The sequence below is a fragment of the Mastigoproctus giganteus genome, chromosome 2 (genome assembly GCF_048544385.1).
Source record: "Mastigoproctus giganteus isolate SK-2022 chromosome 2, ASM4854438v1, whole genome shotgun sequence".
Classification (NCBI taxonomy): domain Eukaryota; kingdom Metazoa; phylum Arthropoda; class Arachnida; order Uropygi; family Thelyphonidae; genus Mastigoproctus; species Mastigoproctus giganteus.
In genome coordinates, this window is record NC_143576.1 from 10,179,874 (window position 1) to 10,200,862 (window position 20,989).

The 20,989-nt window shown below is 37.4% G+C and overlaps 1 protein-coding gene across 1 annotated transcript in view; it reads right to left on the minus strand.

Annotated features, from left to right (window-relative positions):
• Window positions 1-20,989, minus strand: part of nwk (FCH and double SH3 domains nervous wreck) — a 505,896-nt gene that overhangs the window by 265,981 nt on the left and 218,926 nt on the right. Inside the window, exons 4-5 of the mRNA XM_090389564.1 lie at window positions 7,566-7,651; window positions 613-757 (exon numbers count right to left, since the gene is read on the minus strand). Coding sequence (XP_090245690.1) covers window positions 613-757; window positions 7,566-7,651 — 231 coding nt within the window. The remainder of the gene's footprint in view (window positions 1-612; window positions 758-7,565; window positions 7,652-20,989) is intronic.

Consider the following 20,989-nt stretch of genomic DNA (forward strand, 5'->3'; position numbering starts at 1 on the left):
TGGCTGATGCTGTATAAGCTTGCTTTCTTGCATCATGTGCCTTTGCTAATGCTATTTGAATATACCACGGTTCAAGCCTGCATGACTGCTAAATGTGGTCAATGATCATATTTGCTATTAAAATAATTAACTGCAATGACTTAGTGGTTACACCAAAACATTAATATTTGTCAATACATGTTGGCATTTTTCTATAACACATTTCCTGTGAAAAATAAAAAAATACATAATGAAAAACATTACCAAACACACTATTTTTGCAAGTTCTCAAATTTTGAAACTGATTCTTCAGTGTATTTCTTGTAAGATTCAATTTGACCAGCTGCATTCACAAAAATTAATTTCAATTCTGCACTACAATTTACAATGCTATATGCTGAATTAATCTGCTTGGAAAACTACTGGGTTACATAAATCTCAACAGGGGTTGCACAAAACTCACGGGCTATGAATTGCCCAGACCTGATTTAGATAACAAGGGAACTCCGAATTATCACAGATAAATGAATGTATAAATATATTCTGACAATTTTATTTATTTATTTTGTATAACTTATACCAAACATTACTAATTAATAATGAAATGAAAAGTTATAATAAGATGAAACATACTTTTTTAGCCATGTGAAGTTTTGTGGCTCGTAACGTCTTTGCACTCTCTGATATTTGTTGGTTGTATACTTCAGCTGCAGCCAATCGTGCCTTGGCAATTTTCTCTGTTTCATCCAATAATGTTCTCCAAACAGTATAAACAGTTCTATAAAAGAGAAGAAATAATAATAATTTAATTACAAATGAATGTTACACAGACAATTAAATCATACGTATAAAGGTTACACTAAATTATAAAGTAAATTTACTGGAAAAACATGGTCAGACAGATCTTATGTGACAACAGACTATGCCCTCACTTTAGATCAGTGTTTCCCAATTAAATGTAGTCACGGAACCCTTTTATATTTTGTACAACATAATGGAACCCCTTAAATATTTTTAGCATAGCACATAAAAAAAAAAAAAAATGAAATGCGGCACAGACGAAAAATTTTCTTGGTTCAAGGTCAAATACCTTTAAATTGAAAGTTACATTTTTCCAGGGGAGAAGGTAACTACACATTTTGTCCTCTTTCATGTCCCATAAATAAATGCAGCCACCCTGTATATGTGCCTGTCAGGGAAAAAATAAGGTTTTACTCTTACTTTTACTTGGTAGTATACAGTCAATGCAATGTGCAGATTCTGAATTACAAAGGCAGTTTAGTACACATGCTGTGCAGTAAAAGCGACCTGACCCAAATATCGTCTCATCCGCCAGATATAAACATACCTACAATATTTTTAACTTTTAATGTGTAAAATTTAAAAAAAAAAGTTTTTTTTTTTCAGGGAACCCTTAATTTTACTTCATGGAACCCCATTTGGGAAATGCTGCTTTAAGATAATTCTCAATTAGAAGCATTACAAAAGCACAAACACTTCAAATATATCTAAGAAATATTTCATTTCTCATTTTCATTTTAAATAAAATTTTATATATTTTCACTATAAAATTACATAAAATATGTTTGATATATTTTATATACCTTGCTTCAATAAATATATCAATCTTCTTTAAACTATTTATTACAACTGACATTTTTTAAAGAATAATTATGCATTCATTCAGAAAATTTCAATCTGAAGATTTCAGGGTTACATACATCCATATTTAACAAGAAAGTCATCTGAAGGGACTTGCTGAAGAGAATTAAAATTACATCACAGATTGCAGAAAGCACATATAAGAGTTAAACTGAATATGAAGAATAGTGATAGTGTACTTTTAAAAGCAGAGAAGGCATAATTAAAATAGCAGAAGACTACTATAAAGTATTATATAAGGAGCAAGGGAATGATGCCAGTAGTGGTGAAGATGGATCCTTCCTGATGAGGCAGAACATGCATTGAAGAATCAAAAAGCCCCAGGTGAAGATGAAGTTACTGTAGAGTTGTTAAAATTGGGAGAAAGACAGAAATTACAAGACTCTTCACAAAATACATTAGAAGGATGCAATGCCTAAGGAATGGAACAATGCAATCATAATTTTGCTGAATTATGATTGGTCTATAGTTTCCAATTTCTGAATTGGAAACTATAGACCAATTAGCTTGTTGTCCCACACCTACAAGTTGTTCACAAGGGTCATTATTACCAGATTACAAAGCATACTTGAAGAGAATTAACTAAAAGAGCAAGCAGACTTTAAGACCTTTAAGACAGGATTCTCAACTATGGATTACCTTCACATAATATCACAGCTAATGGAAAAAGCAAATGAATATAAAACACCATTATGTCTGGCATTTATGGATTATGAAAAGGCATTTGACTCCATACAGCATAAGGCAATGTTTTGGGCACTGGAAAGACAAGACAAGACAGAGACACCCCGTGCATTATGATTTTGAAGAAAATATGAGAACACTACCTATTTTATTAGACTAGACAAAGACAGGAGCAAATTTAAAATTGAGAAAGGAGTTCGACAAGGAGACACAATATCTCTGAAGTTGTTTACTGCTGCCCTTCAGGAAGCTTTCAGAAGATTGGACTGATCACAGAAAGGAGTCAATGTGAATGGAGAGTACTGAAACCATTCGCAAATTGCAGATGACATTGTGATCATAAGCCATGATTGCGAAGAATTAGAGGAAAATCTTAATCAGTTATACAGAGTTAGTAAGGATTTCAGACTAAAGATAAATATAGCTAAAACAAAAGTAATGATGAATGAGTATGCCAAAGAAAGGGATATAATCATCGAAGGAGCAGTAATCGAAAAGGTGGAGTCATATACTTTTTTTGGACAAATCATTAGTTGTAATAATGATAAATGGTTGGAAGTCAAAAGAAGAATAAATTTTGGATGGATAGCATTCAAGAAATATAGTCACATAAGGAGGAACAATATCTCTATTCATCTGAAAGGTAAAATTATGAACCAATGTACACTCCCCACCATGATTTATGGAAGTGAAACTTGGGCACTCACCAAAAGAATGGAAGAGAAGCTGAAAACTACGCAGCAAAGAATGGAATGAATTATATTAGGAATCAGACTGTTGGATAAGAAGAGAAACAGCAAACACAAGTAAAGGACATTCTTATCAAACTAAAGAACTGAAATGGACCTGGGCAGGACCCATAGCTTGAAGACATGACAGATGGACTAAGAAAATAACAGAATGGTACTCAAGAGGAGCTAAAAGAAAACCTGGAAGTCAACAATGGAGATGCACAGATGAAATTCACAAGTTTGTGCAATGGATGGCCATTGCACAAAACAGAAGGAATTTGAAAGTTGCTGGAGAGGCCTTCATCCTGCAGTGGATTAAAAATGGCTGATGATGATGATTATATTGATATAAATCATGGCATTCATATCAAAAACTTGAAAAATTTGCAAATTTTATCAATAATTATTTAGTTATTAAAAAATAAAATAATTATTTCAATAAGAGTTTTATTAATAATTATAAGAATTTATCACTGACCACAGCAACACATGAATTCCAGTAAAAAGGTAAACTTCTATAGTATTATGCCTACAGATGCACATATTCATGGAATAAAGTTGCTCTGGTCTGTAACAGGAATCAAATACAGACCATTCCAAAAAGTGGGAAGGGGCAGAGCTGCTTTACTGTTACCAGTGTCATAACCAGTACTCAGTGAACTCAAGTTAACCATGCTCCATATAAATAATAATAGCTATGATCGTGACCACCCTTTAAAGGATGTTAAAAAGCTTACTAACAGTAAGTAAAAGTAGAGCAGTTTACACCAGAATGACAAGTGGAGAAGCAACTTATATAAATCTATAAAATTATACATGTCACTAATGTGTAATTAATCACAATATAATCACAATATTACAGATGAATAACAATGTTCCTTTGCAAATCAAATAGGAAAATGATATACTTACTGCATTTCCTATTGACAAAAACCTGAATATTTTAAAACCCAACGGCAAAATTTTCGGCAGTTATATATGCAGTTCCCAGTCAAAATAATATGAACGCCAATAAATGAAAAGGACCTGGGGGTAATTGTGCAGGCAGATATGAAGTTCTCTGAGCAGTGCAGATGGGCTGCAAGAGTAGCTCATGGTGTCAAGTCAATAATATACAGGAATTTTTCTAGCAGGGATAGGGAGGTGATTATTCCCTTGTATAAGGCAATGGTCAGGCCGCACCTTGAGTACTGTATACAGGTCTGGAGGCCTCATTTCAAGAAGGATGTAGAGCTGCTGGAAGGAGTACAGAGAAGGGCAACAAGGTTAGTGAACGGAACGAAGGGTTGCTCTTACGAAGAAAGGCTTAAGTTTTGAAAATTACAGTGTCTGGAGACTAGGCACCGGTGAGGTGATCTGATAGAGGTGTACAAAGCCTTGAATGGTTTGAGCATGCTCAATGCTGATGGGATACTGCCTCTTGCTCAGAATAATCACCTGAGAGGGCATAAATTCAAATTGAGGAAAGACAGATGTAGGACAGATGTGCGGAAATTTGCCTTTAGCCAGCGGGTAGTTGGTTGGTGGAACAGACTTCCATCCCTTGTTGTGGAAGTTGATAGCTTAAATAAATTTAAGGCTTAGCTGGACAGGTATTTCGAACGAACGGAGGGGGGGAAATGGGAGTGGTTTTTTTTGGATGATGCTGCATAAGCTTGCTTTCTTGCATCATATGCCTGTACTAATGCTAATCTAAGACCAGTTGCACAGAATGAAAGAAGTTGAAGTTTTCTAGACACTATGCCAGTCAAATTTTGTGAAGGCAACTAACTGGTCAATGGTTTCAAATATGTCTCTCTGAAGCAGAGACAAATTGGTGTATATTTAGAGATCAAATTATATAGATCAATAATGGCTTGGAAACCACAACAATTCCACGGAAGTACTGTATTCATTGTTTATTTCTTGTTAAGTTTTGTGAGCATTTTTAAGGTGCTAAGGTTTTGTGCACTTATTCTTAATCTTTTTTTTTTAAATGAAATGCTTTCTTGTATACATGTCTTACTTGGAAAGAAATAAAGTTTTTTGCCTATATCCATTTCCTGTTGGTGATTTGAAGTTTGGCTTTGTTTTTCATTGCATCTTTGGTTGGAGGAGAAGAGGTTTTTAAGTAGCATGCAAAACTGGCATGTTAACTGCTTGGGTTTGTGTTGTACTCAACAGGGTTTTTACATACTTTGATAAAGACTCTTTTGGGGATATCGTGACTTGGTGATTCAACTGATTTACCCATATTAGTAATCCGAGCATAACTTGGTCTGTTCACACAGGTTGGGTGCTGATAAAATTAATTTTGCCTCCTAGTAGGAAACATTATGATTTGTTTTATCATTTTGGATCAATTTTTCACTTTTCCAGTGGTAAAAATGTTCTAGCATTGGCAGGGTGGTCTTTAAGAGTAGTGCAGGAATTCAGTTAATTCCTGCACTACTCTAAAGTAATTCAGGAATTCAAACTGGTTATAGAGTAGTGCAGGAATTCAGTTGCAATCAAATGATCCCCACTTAGCAATATTAGGAGCTCTCCAAAGAAGCTCTCTGAGAATATCTGTATTTCTGAAATTGGAAACATGGAAATAATAGGTTTAATACATATGGCATGACACTGTAGAGCAGATATCTGACCTTAATGGAAATTGGGTACAGTGTGTGTTGAAGTTCAAGATGAGATTATGTATAGTGGTGAGGATGCCATAATTTCTGATGAAGATTCTATTGGCTTGGATTACTCCCTGTTCTTTAAAGACCTCCTCTTCAGACACATGTAACAGATCTCCAGTGCAAATTACTCCTTAAGAGGTGTTCAGTGATATATGGAACATCATCATTACTGATAGCCTAGCAAAGATATTAATATTCAAGAGTCAGAATGTCCAACATTGCAGGTATCACAATAAGGATATCTTCTGATCTGAGTCTTTTAACAGATCTAGGGGAGCCAACTATACTTTCTAATTTCTTTTGAACTCTAAAAGGAGAGAGTTTGCCAAGGAGATTTTCACTACCAGAGTTAATAGTCAGGAAAGTTGTAACTGGGTAAATTTGAAGATCAGTTTTCTGGCATTTGCCTGTAGCTGTGCTAGTCATATCTTTTTTCTTAGTTGTCTGGGTTGTGTCTGGCAGCACAGAGAAGTTAGTTTGAGAGTTATTCATGTTTTGTTCTTTTTAGCTCTGTGAAGTTGTCTTTTCTCCCAGGTTACCAGCCTTGTCAGGTGGAGGCACGAGTAGTGCCACCTGGTGACCCTAGTGAAGAAAAAAGGGGTGTTAGTTTAAACAAAAATACAAAGGATTAAAGAAAGGTGAACTCTCCTTCCTAGGACTATAATACATTATTAGCTGTAGTAATTCAATACTCAAACAGATTTATGAAACTCAGCAGAAACTTATTTACAGTTAAGTGTACTAGATAATCACTTTAAAAAAGCACTATGGTCATAAATTTCACTTTGCACTCAGGAACAAGAGAGAGAAAGAGATTTGGGTGTTATTGATCCAGCAGACATGAAGTTCATTCAGTGTAAGCAGGTGGCAAGGAGGGCCCACAGTACCCTATCAATGATTTCTCAAACATTTTCTTGTACAGATAAAGAGATCATAACCCCATGCATAAGGCAAATCTGAGACTGCATTTGAAATCCTTCATCCAAGCAAGGAGCCCACACCTAAAAATAAAAAAATAAAAATTGAACTTCTTAAAAAGTCCAAAGACTGCTGACATGCCCAGTAAGCAGCGGTGAACCCAGAAATTTTGTTTGAGCTGGTGGAGGAGGTGAGTACATTTCACAATGGCAGCTTTTACAGCCACGAATTTGCCAATCTTACCTATGGAGGTGTATATAAACTACAGAAGATGGTAACTATGGACCTTAGGGAGCATGTACCCAATCCATCAGCTGGTGCATTGGTTAAATGCATTCACTACCTCCAACTATTAAAACATATATTAAATTATGTGAGGTATTTTAATGCACGCTCAGGGTGGTCTTCAGTTTTGATCTGCATCAATGATTATTTTTAAATTGGAGAAATGGAGTTGCTAAAACCCATAAAGAATCCTTGTCCAAAATGCAATCAGCTAGTGTATAATTTTTTCATATCATTTTGGTTCTGCTTTGCATTCTCTCACTCAAAGTCCCTCAACATTGAAAGAGAGTAGTTAAGAATTTTTTGTTTTTTTATGCACCCACTAGAGAGTGCAAGGGTGGCTGTACAGTGTATATAAGAAAATTTCTTTTGAACTGGATATATATCTATATATAATTAATTGGATGATGGGGAATTTATAGCTAACAGTCTAATATTTAAGTTAAAATAAGTCTATTTTCCTTGCATCATTTTGCCTTTATTAATACTGTTACTCTTCCAACATACAAGTACAAATCATGATAATGCATCACTCTACCCAACTTGGGGTCATGTGTTCAATTTTATTCTGAGTGGGAGCTACACACTGACACAGACATACACACACACCAAATATATATATGTAGTATAATATATCAGTGCCTACTTGTACTCATCTCCATTTTCACTTTTCACTTCAGGAAAATGAGGAATTTTTCGTTGAAGATGTGCTGTTGCCAATTTCAAAAGTGCCTTGAAGGGAAAAAAAAAAAAAAAAAAGTATTAATTTGAATAATTTGACAAAAATAAATCAGGCATATCCATTTTAGTTTATTTAGTAGCTCTTCCAAGGAAATACCCTGGATTTAAAATACATGACCAAATAAAATTTAATCAAAACATGTAAATATTTCTTTGTAAAGAAACATGACAAAATTATAAATTTAAGAATTAACAATTACAGCATTTATGAAAAAATATTTTCACCTCGGCAGAACAAAAGTAAGCAGGAACATAGATTAACATCTAGATTGGAGGTTCTCAACTGATATATCACGAGGATCTGGAAGGTGTGCAAGATCCCCATGTTTTAGGTAGGGTGTAAAGGATAACAGTATTGGAAAAATTGTACAGCTTACAGATAATGCAATAAATATTCATCTGAAATAATGGTTTGATTGAGATAATTAACCCATTACCCTTCCTCCCAAATCTGCTGTTGGAAGGGTATCATTGGGATGTCAGATGTCCTGCATCAACTTTATGTATCTCACACAAGATAAATCCATTTCTACTGAGTCAGTAACAGCAGAATTGAACTAGAATGAATTCCTAGATAACTAGATAGAAACATTTATATGTGCATTCTGTATTTGGCACATTTTTTTTTTCTTTTATGTGCCATGTCAAAATTGCATTGACATGGCACATAAAAATGAAATGGCATGAAATGTTAAATAGTTGTTAAATATTTAGAAGAAAATACTGATACAGTAAAGTGCAATAGCACTGCTGCTACTGCTATTGTTTTATTGTATTGAAAAGTTATAATCAAAGGAATGATATAAAAAAGCAACACCTTGGAAATAAGTAAATGAATTTTATATTAGGTATAGTAATCCTGAAGGTAAACCCATTAACTCTTAATATAAGAAGTCACATTTTCATACTGCATTTTAGCGAACAGCATTATAAAAACGTAAATGTGACACCTTACACTATTGCTAGAATACCAAAACAAAGTTGTAAATTTACATATGACTTTCAAAAAGCTTAACCACATTAAATCAACAGATATTGGGCACAAAAGGTGATATAGTTGTACACGTTGGCACTAATGATATTAAGAGTAGGAGACCGGCGGAATTACTTAGCAAGTACAGGTCACTGTTGAAAAAAAGCCGTGAATTAGGGTTGAATTTGAAAGTGTCTGCAATTCTGCCCAGACACGATAAAAGGGAGTATATGATGAGAGCCTTGTCGATCAATTTGGCCCTGGAGGGATTGTGCAAGGCTCAAAGGGTAGAATTATTTTCAGCCTGGACTGTACTTGTTAACAGGAGAGATTGCTTCTACAGGGATGAGATACACTTAAATAGAAAGGGTGCAAGAATTTTTGCTGATGCTGTCAAGGCAATTTTAGGAGGGTCGGAAAACTGCTAGTTGGGGGGGATACAAGGACTAATAAATTAACAGTAGCCACTGGCAGAGGTGGAAGTGATTCTTGCACTGCTTCTATTGAAATGAGCAGAAGCCTGAAAAACAAGATGCAGGATATTTCAGAGACTGCTGGGAGCCATTGCAGTACAAGTAAACACATGGGTTGTGTTAGGGTAGCTAGGAATAGAAACAGGTGCATGTATACCTGCGTGTACACCAATGCTAGGAGTTTGGTAAATAAATTTGATGAATTTGAGGTATTGCTCAAAACATCAAAGGCAGATATTGTTGGGATATCAGAGACGTGGTGTCACACAGATATAAGGAATGCGGAACTGGAATTTGGGGAATACAATGTGTATAGAAAGGATAGACAGGACAGGAGGGGAGGAGGGGTTATGCTATTAGTTAAGAAACACATAAGATCCAAGGAAGTGAAGCCAGTCGACATCGATGGACAGGGCAGTGTCGAGTCAGTTTGGTGTGACATGAGCATTGGGAGATCAAAATTCAGAGTAGGAGTGTGCCAAATGACTCTGATGAGTATAATAAGAAACTGTACAGGGAAATATAGTGGGCCAGTAAATCTGAAAGTTTTAAAATGGAGGATTTTAATTTCCCAGATATTGACTGGAATTTTTGGGTTGGTCACTCACACACTAGCAAGGCTTTTGTAGATTTATTGGATGATTGTTTTCTACATCAGCATGTTCGAGAGGCAACTAGAGGGAGTAATACTCTTGATCTGATTATCAGTAGTGATCTTCATGCATTAAGAACCTGCAGATAAAGGAACCACTAGGTGGCAGTGATCACAGTGTGCTGAAGGGGGATTTACTCAAAGAGGTAACTACCATCAGGGGTAAAGGGAAGGGTTTCTGCTTTTGTAAAGGGGACTTTGATGGTCTGAGACAGTATTTAAATTCTATACAGTGGGACCAACTGATGATGTCACCAACAGCAAATTCAAAATGGGAAGCATTCAAAGAACTTATCTTGGAAGCTACTAGGCTTTACATACCAACTAAGAAATATTGTTCAAGGTTTAGGCCTAAATGGATGTCAGATGAACTAATGAGAGACATGGCAGGGAAGAAAAATGCATGGGATACATATAAATTAATGGGTGACATGGAAGCCTGTGACAGATATAAGCTGGTCTGTAATCAAGTCATAAAGGAGGTTAGGCATGGAAAGGCAGATTATGAGAAATTTTTGGCAAAGGATGCAAAGAAAAATAGTAAAGAGTTCTTTACTTATGTAAACTCTAGAAGAAAAGGAATGAATCAGATTGGTCCACTGGATATTGATGGTTCAACAGTTGAGGATCCTGCTCAGGTGGCTAACAAACTAAACGAGTATTTTGCATTTACATTCACACATGAATTATTCAGGAAGGGGAATGCCAGAGGTGAAGTAAACTCTGGCAGTGAGCTAGATGATTTTGTAATAACTGAGAGGAAAGGGGAGGAGAAATTGTTGAAGATAAACATAAAAAAGGCACCCTGGATGGATGGGATCTATCCAATTATATTAAAGGAGGCAGCAAAGCAAGTAAGTAAACCCTTCTTTGGACTCAGGGGAGGTACCCATGGATTGGAGATGTGCAAATGTGATCCCAATTCACAAAGGAGGATCAAAGGCTGACACATAATTATAGACCTGTGAGTTTAACTTCTTTTCCAGGAAAATTAATGGAGGCACTGGTTAAAGAAACACTGCAGGATCATCTAGACAAGACTTCAGTTAGAGCTGGGACACAGCATGGTTTTGTTAAGGGAAAGCCTTGCCTGACCAATTTGATTGGATACAATGATGCAGTCACAAAAGAACTGGATGCAGGGAATAACTTTGATATTATATATTTGGATCTTAGAAAGGCTTTTGATACTGTTGCACATGGAAGACTTCTGCACAAATTGGAGCAGTGTGGCATTGGATGCAAATTGCTGCTATGGATAAAGGGATGGTTGAGGGAGAGAAGACAGAGAGTGGTAATCAGTGGACTGCTCATCGTGGACTAATGTTATTAGTGGAGTTCCTCAGGGTTCAGTGTTGGGTCCATTGTTGTTTTCTGTATTTATAAATGATATTGATGATGGTATATCAAGCTTAATGTCCAAATTTGCAGACGACACAAAGGTTGGCAAGGTTGTTAAGGACACTACTGATGTTATGCTACTGCAACAGGATCTAGAAAGGTTGAGCAGATGGGCTTGAGAGGTGGCAAATGAAGTTTAACATTGACAGATATAAAGTACTACATATTTGAAACAGTAATCCCAGAGCAATGTATCAACTCTGTGGTACTACACTGACAGTGGTAGAGAATGAAAAGGTCCTGGGGGTAATTGTGCAGGCAGATATGAAGGTTTCTGAACAGTGCAGATGGTCTGCAAGAGTAGCTCATGGTGTCAAGTCAATGATATACAGGAATTTTTCTAGCAGGGATAAGGAGGTGATTATTCCCTTGTATAAGGCAATGGTCAGGCCACACCTTGAGTACTGTATACAGGTCTGGAGGCCTCATTTCAAGAAAAATGTAGAGCTGCTGGAACGAGTACAGGGATAGGCAACAAGATTAGTGAATGGAACAAAGGGTTGCTCTTATGAAGAAAGGCTTAAGTTTTGCAAATTACAGTGTCTGGAGATTAGGCACTGGCAAGGTGATCTTATAGATGTGTATAAAGGCTTGAATGGTTTGAGAATGCTCAATGCCAATGGGATTCCTCCTCTTGCTCAGAATAATCACCTGAGAGAGCATAAATTCAAATTGAGGAAAGACAGATGTAGGATAGATGTGTGGAAGTTTGCCTTTAGCCAGCGGGTAGTTGGTTGGTGGAACAGACTTCCATCCCTTGTTGTGGTAGTTGATAGCATAAATAAATTTAAGGCTCAGCTGGACAGGTATTTCGAACGAACGGAGGGGTGAAATGGGAGTGGTTTTATTTATTTTTATTTTGGCTGATGCTGCATAAGCTTGGTTTCCTCAATCATATGCCTGTACTAATGCTAATGTCTGGACACTAAAATCCTGTTCTGTGTACATGTCGGTAATGTCGTGTGCATGGTTTATCATGGCGAACCTTCCATTCCAAGCTCTCAGGAGATGGCAAAGCAACTGCCAATTATTTTGCCAACTGCATTTTTTTGTGATGAAATTACGTTGCCAAAAGGTTCACGTGCTACTTAGCCATTTCCTCATCTTTTAAATAACTGGCTCATTAACGTTTTGTTGACATCACGAAGCGTAATTAGCATAGACTAGGAAGCTATGGAATTAATTAGGAATTTCAACACCTATGGCCAAATATTAGAAATGACCATTTGTTTTCATAAAAATAATTAAATTATAGTTATTATTATTACTTAGCCACATGGTGCAAGGAAGCCTGTGGCTTATGCTGCACCAGTCAAAAAAAATTCCCTAGTTACCCTGAGAGAGAAGTAGAATGGAATCACCAAGAAAGAGAAGAATGATGATATCCAGCTCGGTACCCTGGGTGTGCCAAGCCCATACTCACCAGATGTGAGCCCCTGAGGTGATAATATTAATTAATTGATATTTGAATTATTTAAAATATTAATTTATAATAATTATAATTAAGTTATAAAACTAATTAAATTATTATTAATAATATCAATTATATGGTATTTTTACACAAAAAGACTTTTGTAATAATTGATTTAAATAATAAAAATCGTTATAATTTTACAATGAATTATAAATTCAATTATACTGTCTTTTGCTCCATTCAGCACATGTGGGTAGGACACATTCTCCATACAAGAATATATTTAACCCCAGGGGCTCACATCTGGTGAGTATGGGCTTGGCACAGCCAGGGTCCTGGAGCTGGATATCATCATTTTTCTCTTTCTTGGTGATTCCCTTCTACACTCTCACTCTCTCTCTCTCTCTCTCGGGGTAATTCAGAATTTTTTTTTAGCTGGTGCAGCATAAGCCTCAGGCTTCCTTGCGCCATATGGCTATTAATAATAATAATAATAAATGCCTCTGGTGTTTCATCGGTTTCAAAACTATGCACCCTCGTGGGTAGCACAGCAGAATCGCCATCCTCCTCACACCAGCTGGAAAAGACTCGAGTTCGAATCCCGTCGATGACAGGAGGAATTTTTACAAGTTTTTTTTCACAACACGGCTGAGTTAGTCGGTCTCAGGAGATGATAGCACATGGTTTTTTCTCCCGGAAAGTCTGGTTTTTTTTGTCCAGCAAACAGAAAAATCGACCTCAGAACACATGCAATTTACAAGCAATACTGTATATACGACGCAATATGGCCTTGGTAGCTGATGCGCTGAAAACAAACAAACAAAATAAATAAATAGCAAGCTGTGCAAAAATTTATTAAAGATATTGAGGCATATTGGGCTTATTGTCTAATTCTGCAGTTGATGCAAAGGTTGGTCGAGTAGTAAATAACAGCAATCAGGGCATGCTACTGCAGCAAGGTTTAGAAAAATTAGGCAGACTGCACTCCGGGTAGTATAGAATAAAGAAAAAAAAATCTGTGGTAATTGTACTCTGGTATGTATCATAGTTGATATAATCACGGTCCTCTCCATGCTGGATAGAAAGGCCTAAGTTTGAATCCCTTCAATGACTTAAGGAATTTTTATGGGCCTTTTTCACTACGTGGCTAAGTTAACCAGTCTCAGGGTATTTTTTTTTTTTCCCCTGAAAAAAGTTTTCCATTGTGAAAACAGGCAAATTGACTACAGAACATACGCAAGTTACAGACATAATATATAAGGCGTAATGTCGTCTAAGTCACTGATGAACCTAATATATAAAATCTACTTAGGGTAATTGAGCAGTTAGCTAGGAAGTTATATGGGCAGTGGAGATTGACTACCAATCCAATTCATAGGGTTTTGTCAATGATATACAGGAATTTTTCCAGCAGGGATAAGGAGGTGATTATCCCATTGTATAAGGTGATGATTAGATTATATCTTGAGTGCTGCATAAAGATTTGGAAGCTTCATTTTAGGAAGTATGTGGATCGATTGAAATAAGTGCAGAGAAGAACAACGAAATTAGTGAGAAGAACAAATGGGGCGCTCGCATCAGGAAAGGCTTCGGTTGTGCAAGCTATAGCATCTGGAGACCAGGCAGTTGATTGTTGGAATTAACTTCAATCCTGTCTTTGTAGAAGTGGGTAGTTTGAATTAATTCAAGAAAGGCATTGGCAAACTATTAGAGGGCAGATGACAAGTGATATGGGACTTTCTTTTTTCTTTTTTTTTTGCTGATAAGTTTGCTACTACAAACACTAATACCCCTGCAATCGTGAAGGCAAAATTCATTCTACTGTATTAACTATAGGGTTTAAAAATTTTTGGCTGAAAATAAAAAAAAAATGAGAATTGTAAATCTTCCTAGCTTCTTATAATTTAAACAATTATATAATCTAATTTATATTATAATATAGTCATAATTTCATTTGTTTATTAATTAAATAAATGCTTTGTAAAAAGGATAGGTGGAATAGGACCAGGGTATGTCTGCCAGGGGCAAAGGTTGATGACGTTGTAGAGCGGATATCATCTTTTAAGGGCACAAAAGGTGATATAGTTGTACACGTTGGCACTAATGATATTAAGAGTAGGAGACCGGCGGAATTACTTAGCAAGTACAGGTCACTGTTGAAAAAAAGCCGTGAATTAGGGTTGAACTTGAAAGTGTCTGCAATTCTGCCCAGACACGATAGGAGGGAGTATATGATGAGAGCCTTGTCGATCAATTCGGCCCTGGAGGGATTGTGCAAGGCTCAAGGGGTAGAATTTTTTTCAGCCTGGACTGTACTTGTTAACAGGAGAGATTGCTTCTACAGGGATGGGATAAACTTAAATAGAAAGGGTGCAAGAATTTTTGCTGATGCTGTCGAGGCAGTGTTAGGTGGGTCGGAAAACTGCTAGTTGGGGGTGATACAAGGACTAATAGATTAACAGTAGCCACTGGCAGAGGTGGAAGTGATTCTTGCACTGCTTCTATTCAAATGAGCAGAAGTCTGAAAAACAAGATGCAGGATATTTCAGAGACTGCTGGTAGTCATTGCGTTACAAGTAAACACATGGGTTGTGTTAGGGTAGCTAAGAATAGAAACAGGTGCATGTATACCTGCGTGTACACCAATGCTAGGAGTTTGGTAAATAAATTTGATGAATTTGAGGTATTGCTCAAAACATCAAAGGCAGATATTGTTGGGATATCAGAGACGTGGTGTCACACAGATATAAGTAATGCGGAACTGGAATTTGGGGAATACAATGTATATAGAAAGGATAGACAGGACAGGAGGGGAGGAGGGGTTATGCTATTAATTAAGAAACACATAAAGTCAAAGGAAGTGAAGCCAGTTGACATCGATGGACAGGGCAGTGTCGAGTCAGTTTGGTGTGACATAAGCATAGGGAAATCAAAATTGAGAGTAGGAGTGTGCTATAGGCCTAATGACTCTGATGAGTATAATAATATATTGTACAGGGAAATAGAGTGGGCCAGTAAATCAGAGAGTCTTATAATGGGGGATTTTAATTTCCCAGATATTGACTGGAATTTGTGGGTTGGTCACTCGCACACTAGCAAGGCTTTTGTGGATTTATTGGATGATTGTTTTCTACATCAGCATGTTCGTGAGGCAACAAGAGGGAGCAATACTCTTGATCTGATTATCAGTAGTGATTCTTCATGCATTAAGAACCTGCAGATAAATGAACCACTAGGTGGCAGTGATCACAGTGTGTTGAAGTGGGATTTACTCAAGGAGGTAACTACCATCAGAGGTAAAGGGAAGGGTTTTGTTTTCGTAAAGGCGACTATGATGGTCTGAGACAGTATTTAAATTCTATACAGTGGGACCAACTGATGATGTTACCAACAGCAAACTCAAAATGGGAAGCATTCAAGGAACTAATCTTGGTGGCTACCAGGCTTTACATACCAACTAAGAAATATTGTTCAAGGTTTAGGCCTAAATGGTTGTCAGATGGACTAATGAGACATGTGGCAGAGAAGAAAAATGCATGGGATACATACAAATTAATGGGTGACATGGAAGCCTATGATAGATATAAGTTGGTCTGTAACCAAGTCACAAAGGAGATTAGGCAGGCAAAGGCAGACTACGAAAAATCCTTGGCAAAGGATGCAAAGAAAAACAGAAAGGAGTTCTTTACATACTTGAACTCGAGAAGGAAAGGGATGAATCAGATTGGTCCACTGGATATTGATGGTTCAACAGTTGAGGATCCTGCTCAGGTGGCTAACAATCTAAACGAGTATTTTGCATCTACATTCACGCATGAGGAGTTATTCAGGAAGGAGAATGATGTAGGTAAAGTAAACATTGGCAGTGAGCTGGATGATTTTGTAATAACTGAGAGGAAAGTGGAGGAGAGATTGTTGAGGATAAACATAAAAAAGGCACCTGGGGTGGATGGGATCTATCCAGTTATATTAAAGGAGGGAGCAAAGGAAGTATGCAAACCCCTAGCCATAATTATGAGAGCTTCTTTGGACTCAGGGGAGGTACCCATAGACTGGAGTTGTGCAAATGTAACCCCAATTCACAAAGGAGGATGAAAGGCTGACACAAGTAATTATAGACCTGTTAGTTTAACTTCTGTTCCAGGTAAATTAATGGAGGCACTGGTTAAAGAAGCACTGCAGGATCATCTAGACAAGAATTCAGTTATAGCTCAGACGCAGCATGGTTTTGTTAAGGGCAGGTCTTGCCTGACCAATTTGATTGGATACTATGATGTAGTCACAAAAGAACTGGATGCAGGGAATAACTTTGATATTATATATTTGGATCTTAGAAAGGCTTTTGATACTGTTGCACATGGAAGACTGCTGCACAAATTGGAGCAGTGTGGCATTGGAGGCAAATTGCTGCTATGGATAAGGGGATGGTTGAGTGGTAGAAGACAGAGAGTGGTAATCAATGGACACTGCTCAACGTGGACTAATGTTATTAGTGGAGTTCCTCAAGGTTCAGTGTTGGGTCCATTGTTGTTTTCGGTGTTTATGAATGATATTGATGATGGGATATTAAGTTTAATGTCTAAGTTTGCAGATGATACAAAGGTTGGCAGGGTCGTTAAGGACACTACTGACGCTATGCTGCTGCAACAGGATCTGGAAAGGTTGAACAGATGGGCTGAGAGGTGGCAAATGAAGTTTAACATTGACAAATGTAAAGTACTACATATGGGTAACAGTAACCCCAGAGCAATGTATCAACTCTGCGGTACTACACTGACAGTAGTGGAGAATGAAAAGGACCTGGGGGTAATTGTGCAGGCAGATATGAAGTTCTCTGAGCAGTGCAGACGAGCTGCAAGAGTAGCTCATGGTGTCTTGTCAATGATAAAGAGGAATTTTTCTAGCAGGGATAAGGAGGTGATTATTCCCTTGTATAAGGCAATGGTTAGGCCACATCTTGAGTACTGTATACAGGTCTGGAGGCCTCATTTCAAGAAGGATGTAGAGCTGCTGGAACGGGTACAGAGAAGGGCAACAAGATTAGTAAATGGAACAAAGGGTTGCTCTTACGAAGAAAGGCTTAAGTTTTGCAAATTACAGAGTCTGGAGACTAGGCACCGGCGAGGTGATCTGATAGAGGTGCATAAGGCTTTGAATGGTTTCAGCATGCTCAATGCCAATGGGATTCTTCATCTTTCTCAGAATAATCACCTCAGAGGGCATAAATTCAAATTGAGGAAGGACGGATGTCGGATAGATGTGCGGAAATTTGCCTTTGGCCAGCGGGTGGTTGGTTGGTGGAACCGACTTCCATCACTTGTTGTTGAAGTTGATAGCCTAAACAAATTTAAAGCTCAACTGGACAGGTATTTCGAACGAACGGAGGGGTGAAATGGGAGAGGGTTTTTTTTTTTTTGGCTGATGCTGAATAAGCTTGCTTTCTTGCATCATATGCCTCTACTAATGCTAATGCTAATTATTGTATAGGTAAAGCAGAGCATCATTCTGAACATAGCAATGGCATCTTGTACATTAGTTTTCTTTGTGACCACATCATAATATCCAACCAAATTGGTCAGATAAGACCTCCCCTTAACGGACCCATGCTGTCAGAATTATTTCTGCAGTCTTGTCTAAATGATCTTGCAATGCTTCTTTAACCAGCGATTCCATTATTTTCTCCAGAACACAAGTTAAACTAACAGGTCTGTAATTACTTTGATTCCCCCCCTCCTTTGTGAACTGGGGATACATTCGCACATTTCCAATCCGTGGGAACATTTAAAGCACATTTGAGAATACCTGATTTTTAACAATTAAAATCAGGTGTCCTTACAGATGACTGGTTTTTTCATTTCTAATAGCGTGTCAAATCACACACATTTCAAATATTAAGCAATTCAGTAGAAAAATAAATGTCCATGGTTAAAATTAATGACTGAAATCGAACACTTGAAGAAAAATACAACTTCTTCCCATTTTATTAGTTATACTGTATTTCGTTATCTATTTGGGGTATCTTAAAATCTGATTTTCACCTCATCTCTTATTTGATTATAACATCCAGATTTTTGTTATTCAATTATTATTTTTTTTTTTCCATTGCCGTTCTTCACGCTAGTTTCCTAGAGAAGAAATCGATTCAGCTACAGCCCCCGAAGTTAGTGCAACGTCCTCTTTCTAATGTTTCATCATCATTCTCCCTCCTGGTATATTCAGTGTTCGCACGAGGAAGAGAAATTCATATCGGAATTTTTTTCCAAAAGCATTTTAAATGAAAACATTAAACGAAAAGTAGACTGTGGAATTTCTCATTCAGATTTTTATTACATTTCTTTGAACGACATATTCGGAAAAACTAAAAATGTTGATATATCATGCATGACAAAAAATGTCCGTCCTTTTTGCGAGATAATGAATTAAAATTTCTAAGCTCATTGACCTATAGTAGTAGCCATATGGTGCAATGAAGCCCGAGGATTTTTTCTGCACCAGGAAAAAATAAATAAATAAGTAAGTAAGTAATAAAATAAAATTAACTATTATTTCAATCCTTCTTCGCTTAATTACCTATCCAGCTGACCTGTGAATCTCCGCAAGTTGTCAGCCTCGGAAACTCAAACAAAACTTATTCGAACAATCAACTACTCACTATCTAAAAGAAACCTACCTGCAATTCAGTCTAAACCTCTTTCTCCTGATATGAATTCATGGCCCCTGATTCCGCGATCATTTATAATAGTTAAAATTTTAGTGTCTCCTCTCAGAGCCTAATTCACCTCAATTACACCTCCTCTAAGGTGTTTAGTTATCAAGTTCTGTAGCCCACATAATCGAAATCTTTTCTCGTATGTTCGTCCTTATGAGGATCTCGCCAGACGGGTTGACAGTCTTTGAACCATTTCAAGTAGTTCGATGTCTTCTTTTCTAGTTGCAGTCTCCATACCAGAACACAGTGTTCCAAGTGCAGCTTTTATAACTGTCTTATACAATTGGACAATGACCTCCTTGAACAAGCAAATGTTCCACAAATCATCGTAAGCAAGTGCCATGGAAGGACACTGACCTTTCTTGCCCCTTGCTTAATACACTGCTTGGAGAACATCATGTCTGATTGTATCATAATTTTCGAATTATTATTGCTCCTATATTATTTCTTCCTGATTTGGGATTCCGCCCCGTGACGGGTATTGCTACCAAGTACAGGGTGGTTGTTGTTATGTCTGGTGTTGCTGTTGATCGAGGAACTCTGACTATCTTACAGTTGTTAAGGATTGCGACTTTCTGGAGTTCCTTGTAAATGTTCTCTGGGAGACCTATTGCTGACAGGCTGTTATGTAGGGTCTTTGGCACCATGCCGGTGGTTGACATGATGATCGAGATGGTCGTTACTTGTTGCATATGCCGCATCTCTTTAATCTCCTTAGGTTCGTGAACTTCCTCATTTTTTCCCCATGGGTTTTCGGCAGGTTGCCATTGTTGGGTACCGCTATGTCAATCAGATAGATAGCCTTTTCCTTCTTGTCCACAAGAGTTATGTCCGGTTCCGGTCTGTTGTGCGAGATTGTCTTATCCGTTATTATGGTGCGGTCCCAGTACAGCTTGTGGGTTGGGGTCTCTAGTACTGCCGGGGTTTGTACTTGTAGTACGGTACACACGTTCTTTGATCAACTGATTATTATTATTATTATTCCCTTCTTCCTGTACTGTTTTTAATTCAAGCCGACAAAGTGAGCAGTATGAACTATTCTTAGGTTTTTATTATGTTAAAAAAAAAAAAAGGCAATCATATCAGAGCCACCTTCCTCATCTATCCGTATGTATTATATCTGTAAATTGCATGAGTCGTGTAGTCGGTTAACCTCTTTTCTGGTCGAAAAACTCGACTTTCCAGGAAGAACCTGCTATCAACGCCTGAGATCGACTAACTGAGCAATGGAGTAAAAGTAGTCCATAAAAGTTTGTGTAATCGACAGGATTCGAACCAGAGCCTTGCAGCATGGTGTGGGGAAGACGGTGATTATAACCATTGTACTACCCATCAAGCCCGTCTCTATTCCACAAGATCTTTCATTTTACTGTACACAGCTGCTAGTTTTCTAACCCTCGTGGGTAGCAAAGTTGGTATAATCACCGTCCTCCCCACATCGGGTGGAAAAGAACTGAGTTTGAATATCGTCAATGACTCAAGGGATTTTTTTCACAATGTGGCTCAGTTGGTTCCACCGGGGGTAGCACGGTTCTTTCTCCCGGAAACTTGGATTTCTCGTGCAGAAAACCAATCACAGAATACATGCAATTTACAGCCATATTATATGGCATAATATGGTTTAGTTCCTTATACGCCTAAAACTTTACAACAACCAACCTACAACCAGCCAGTTATCTGACCGTACCTGAAGTATAAGTCGAACTG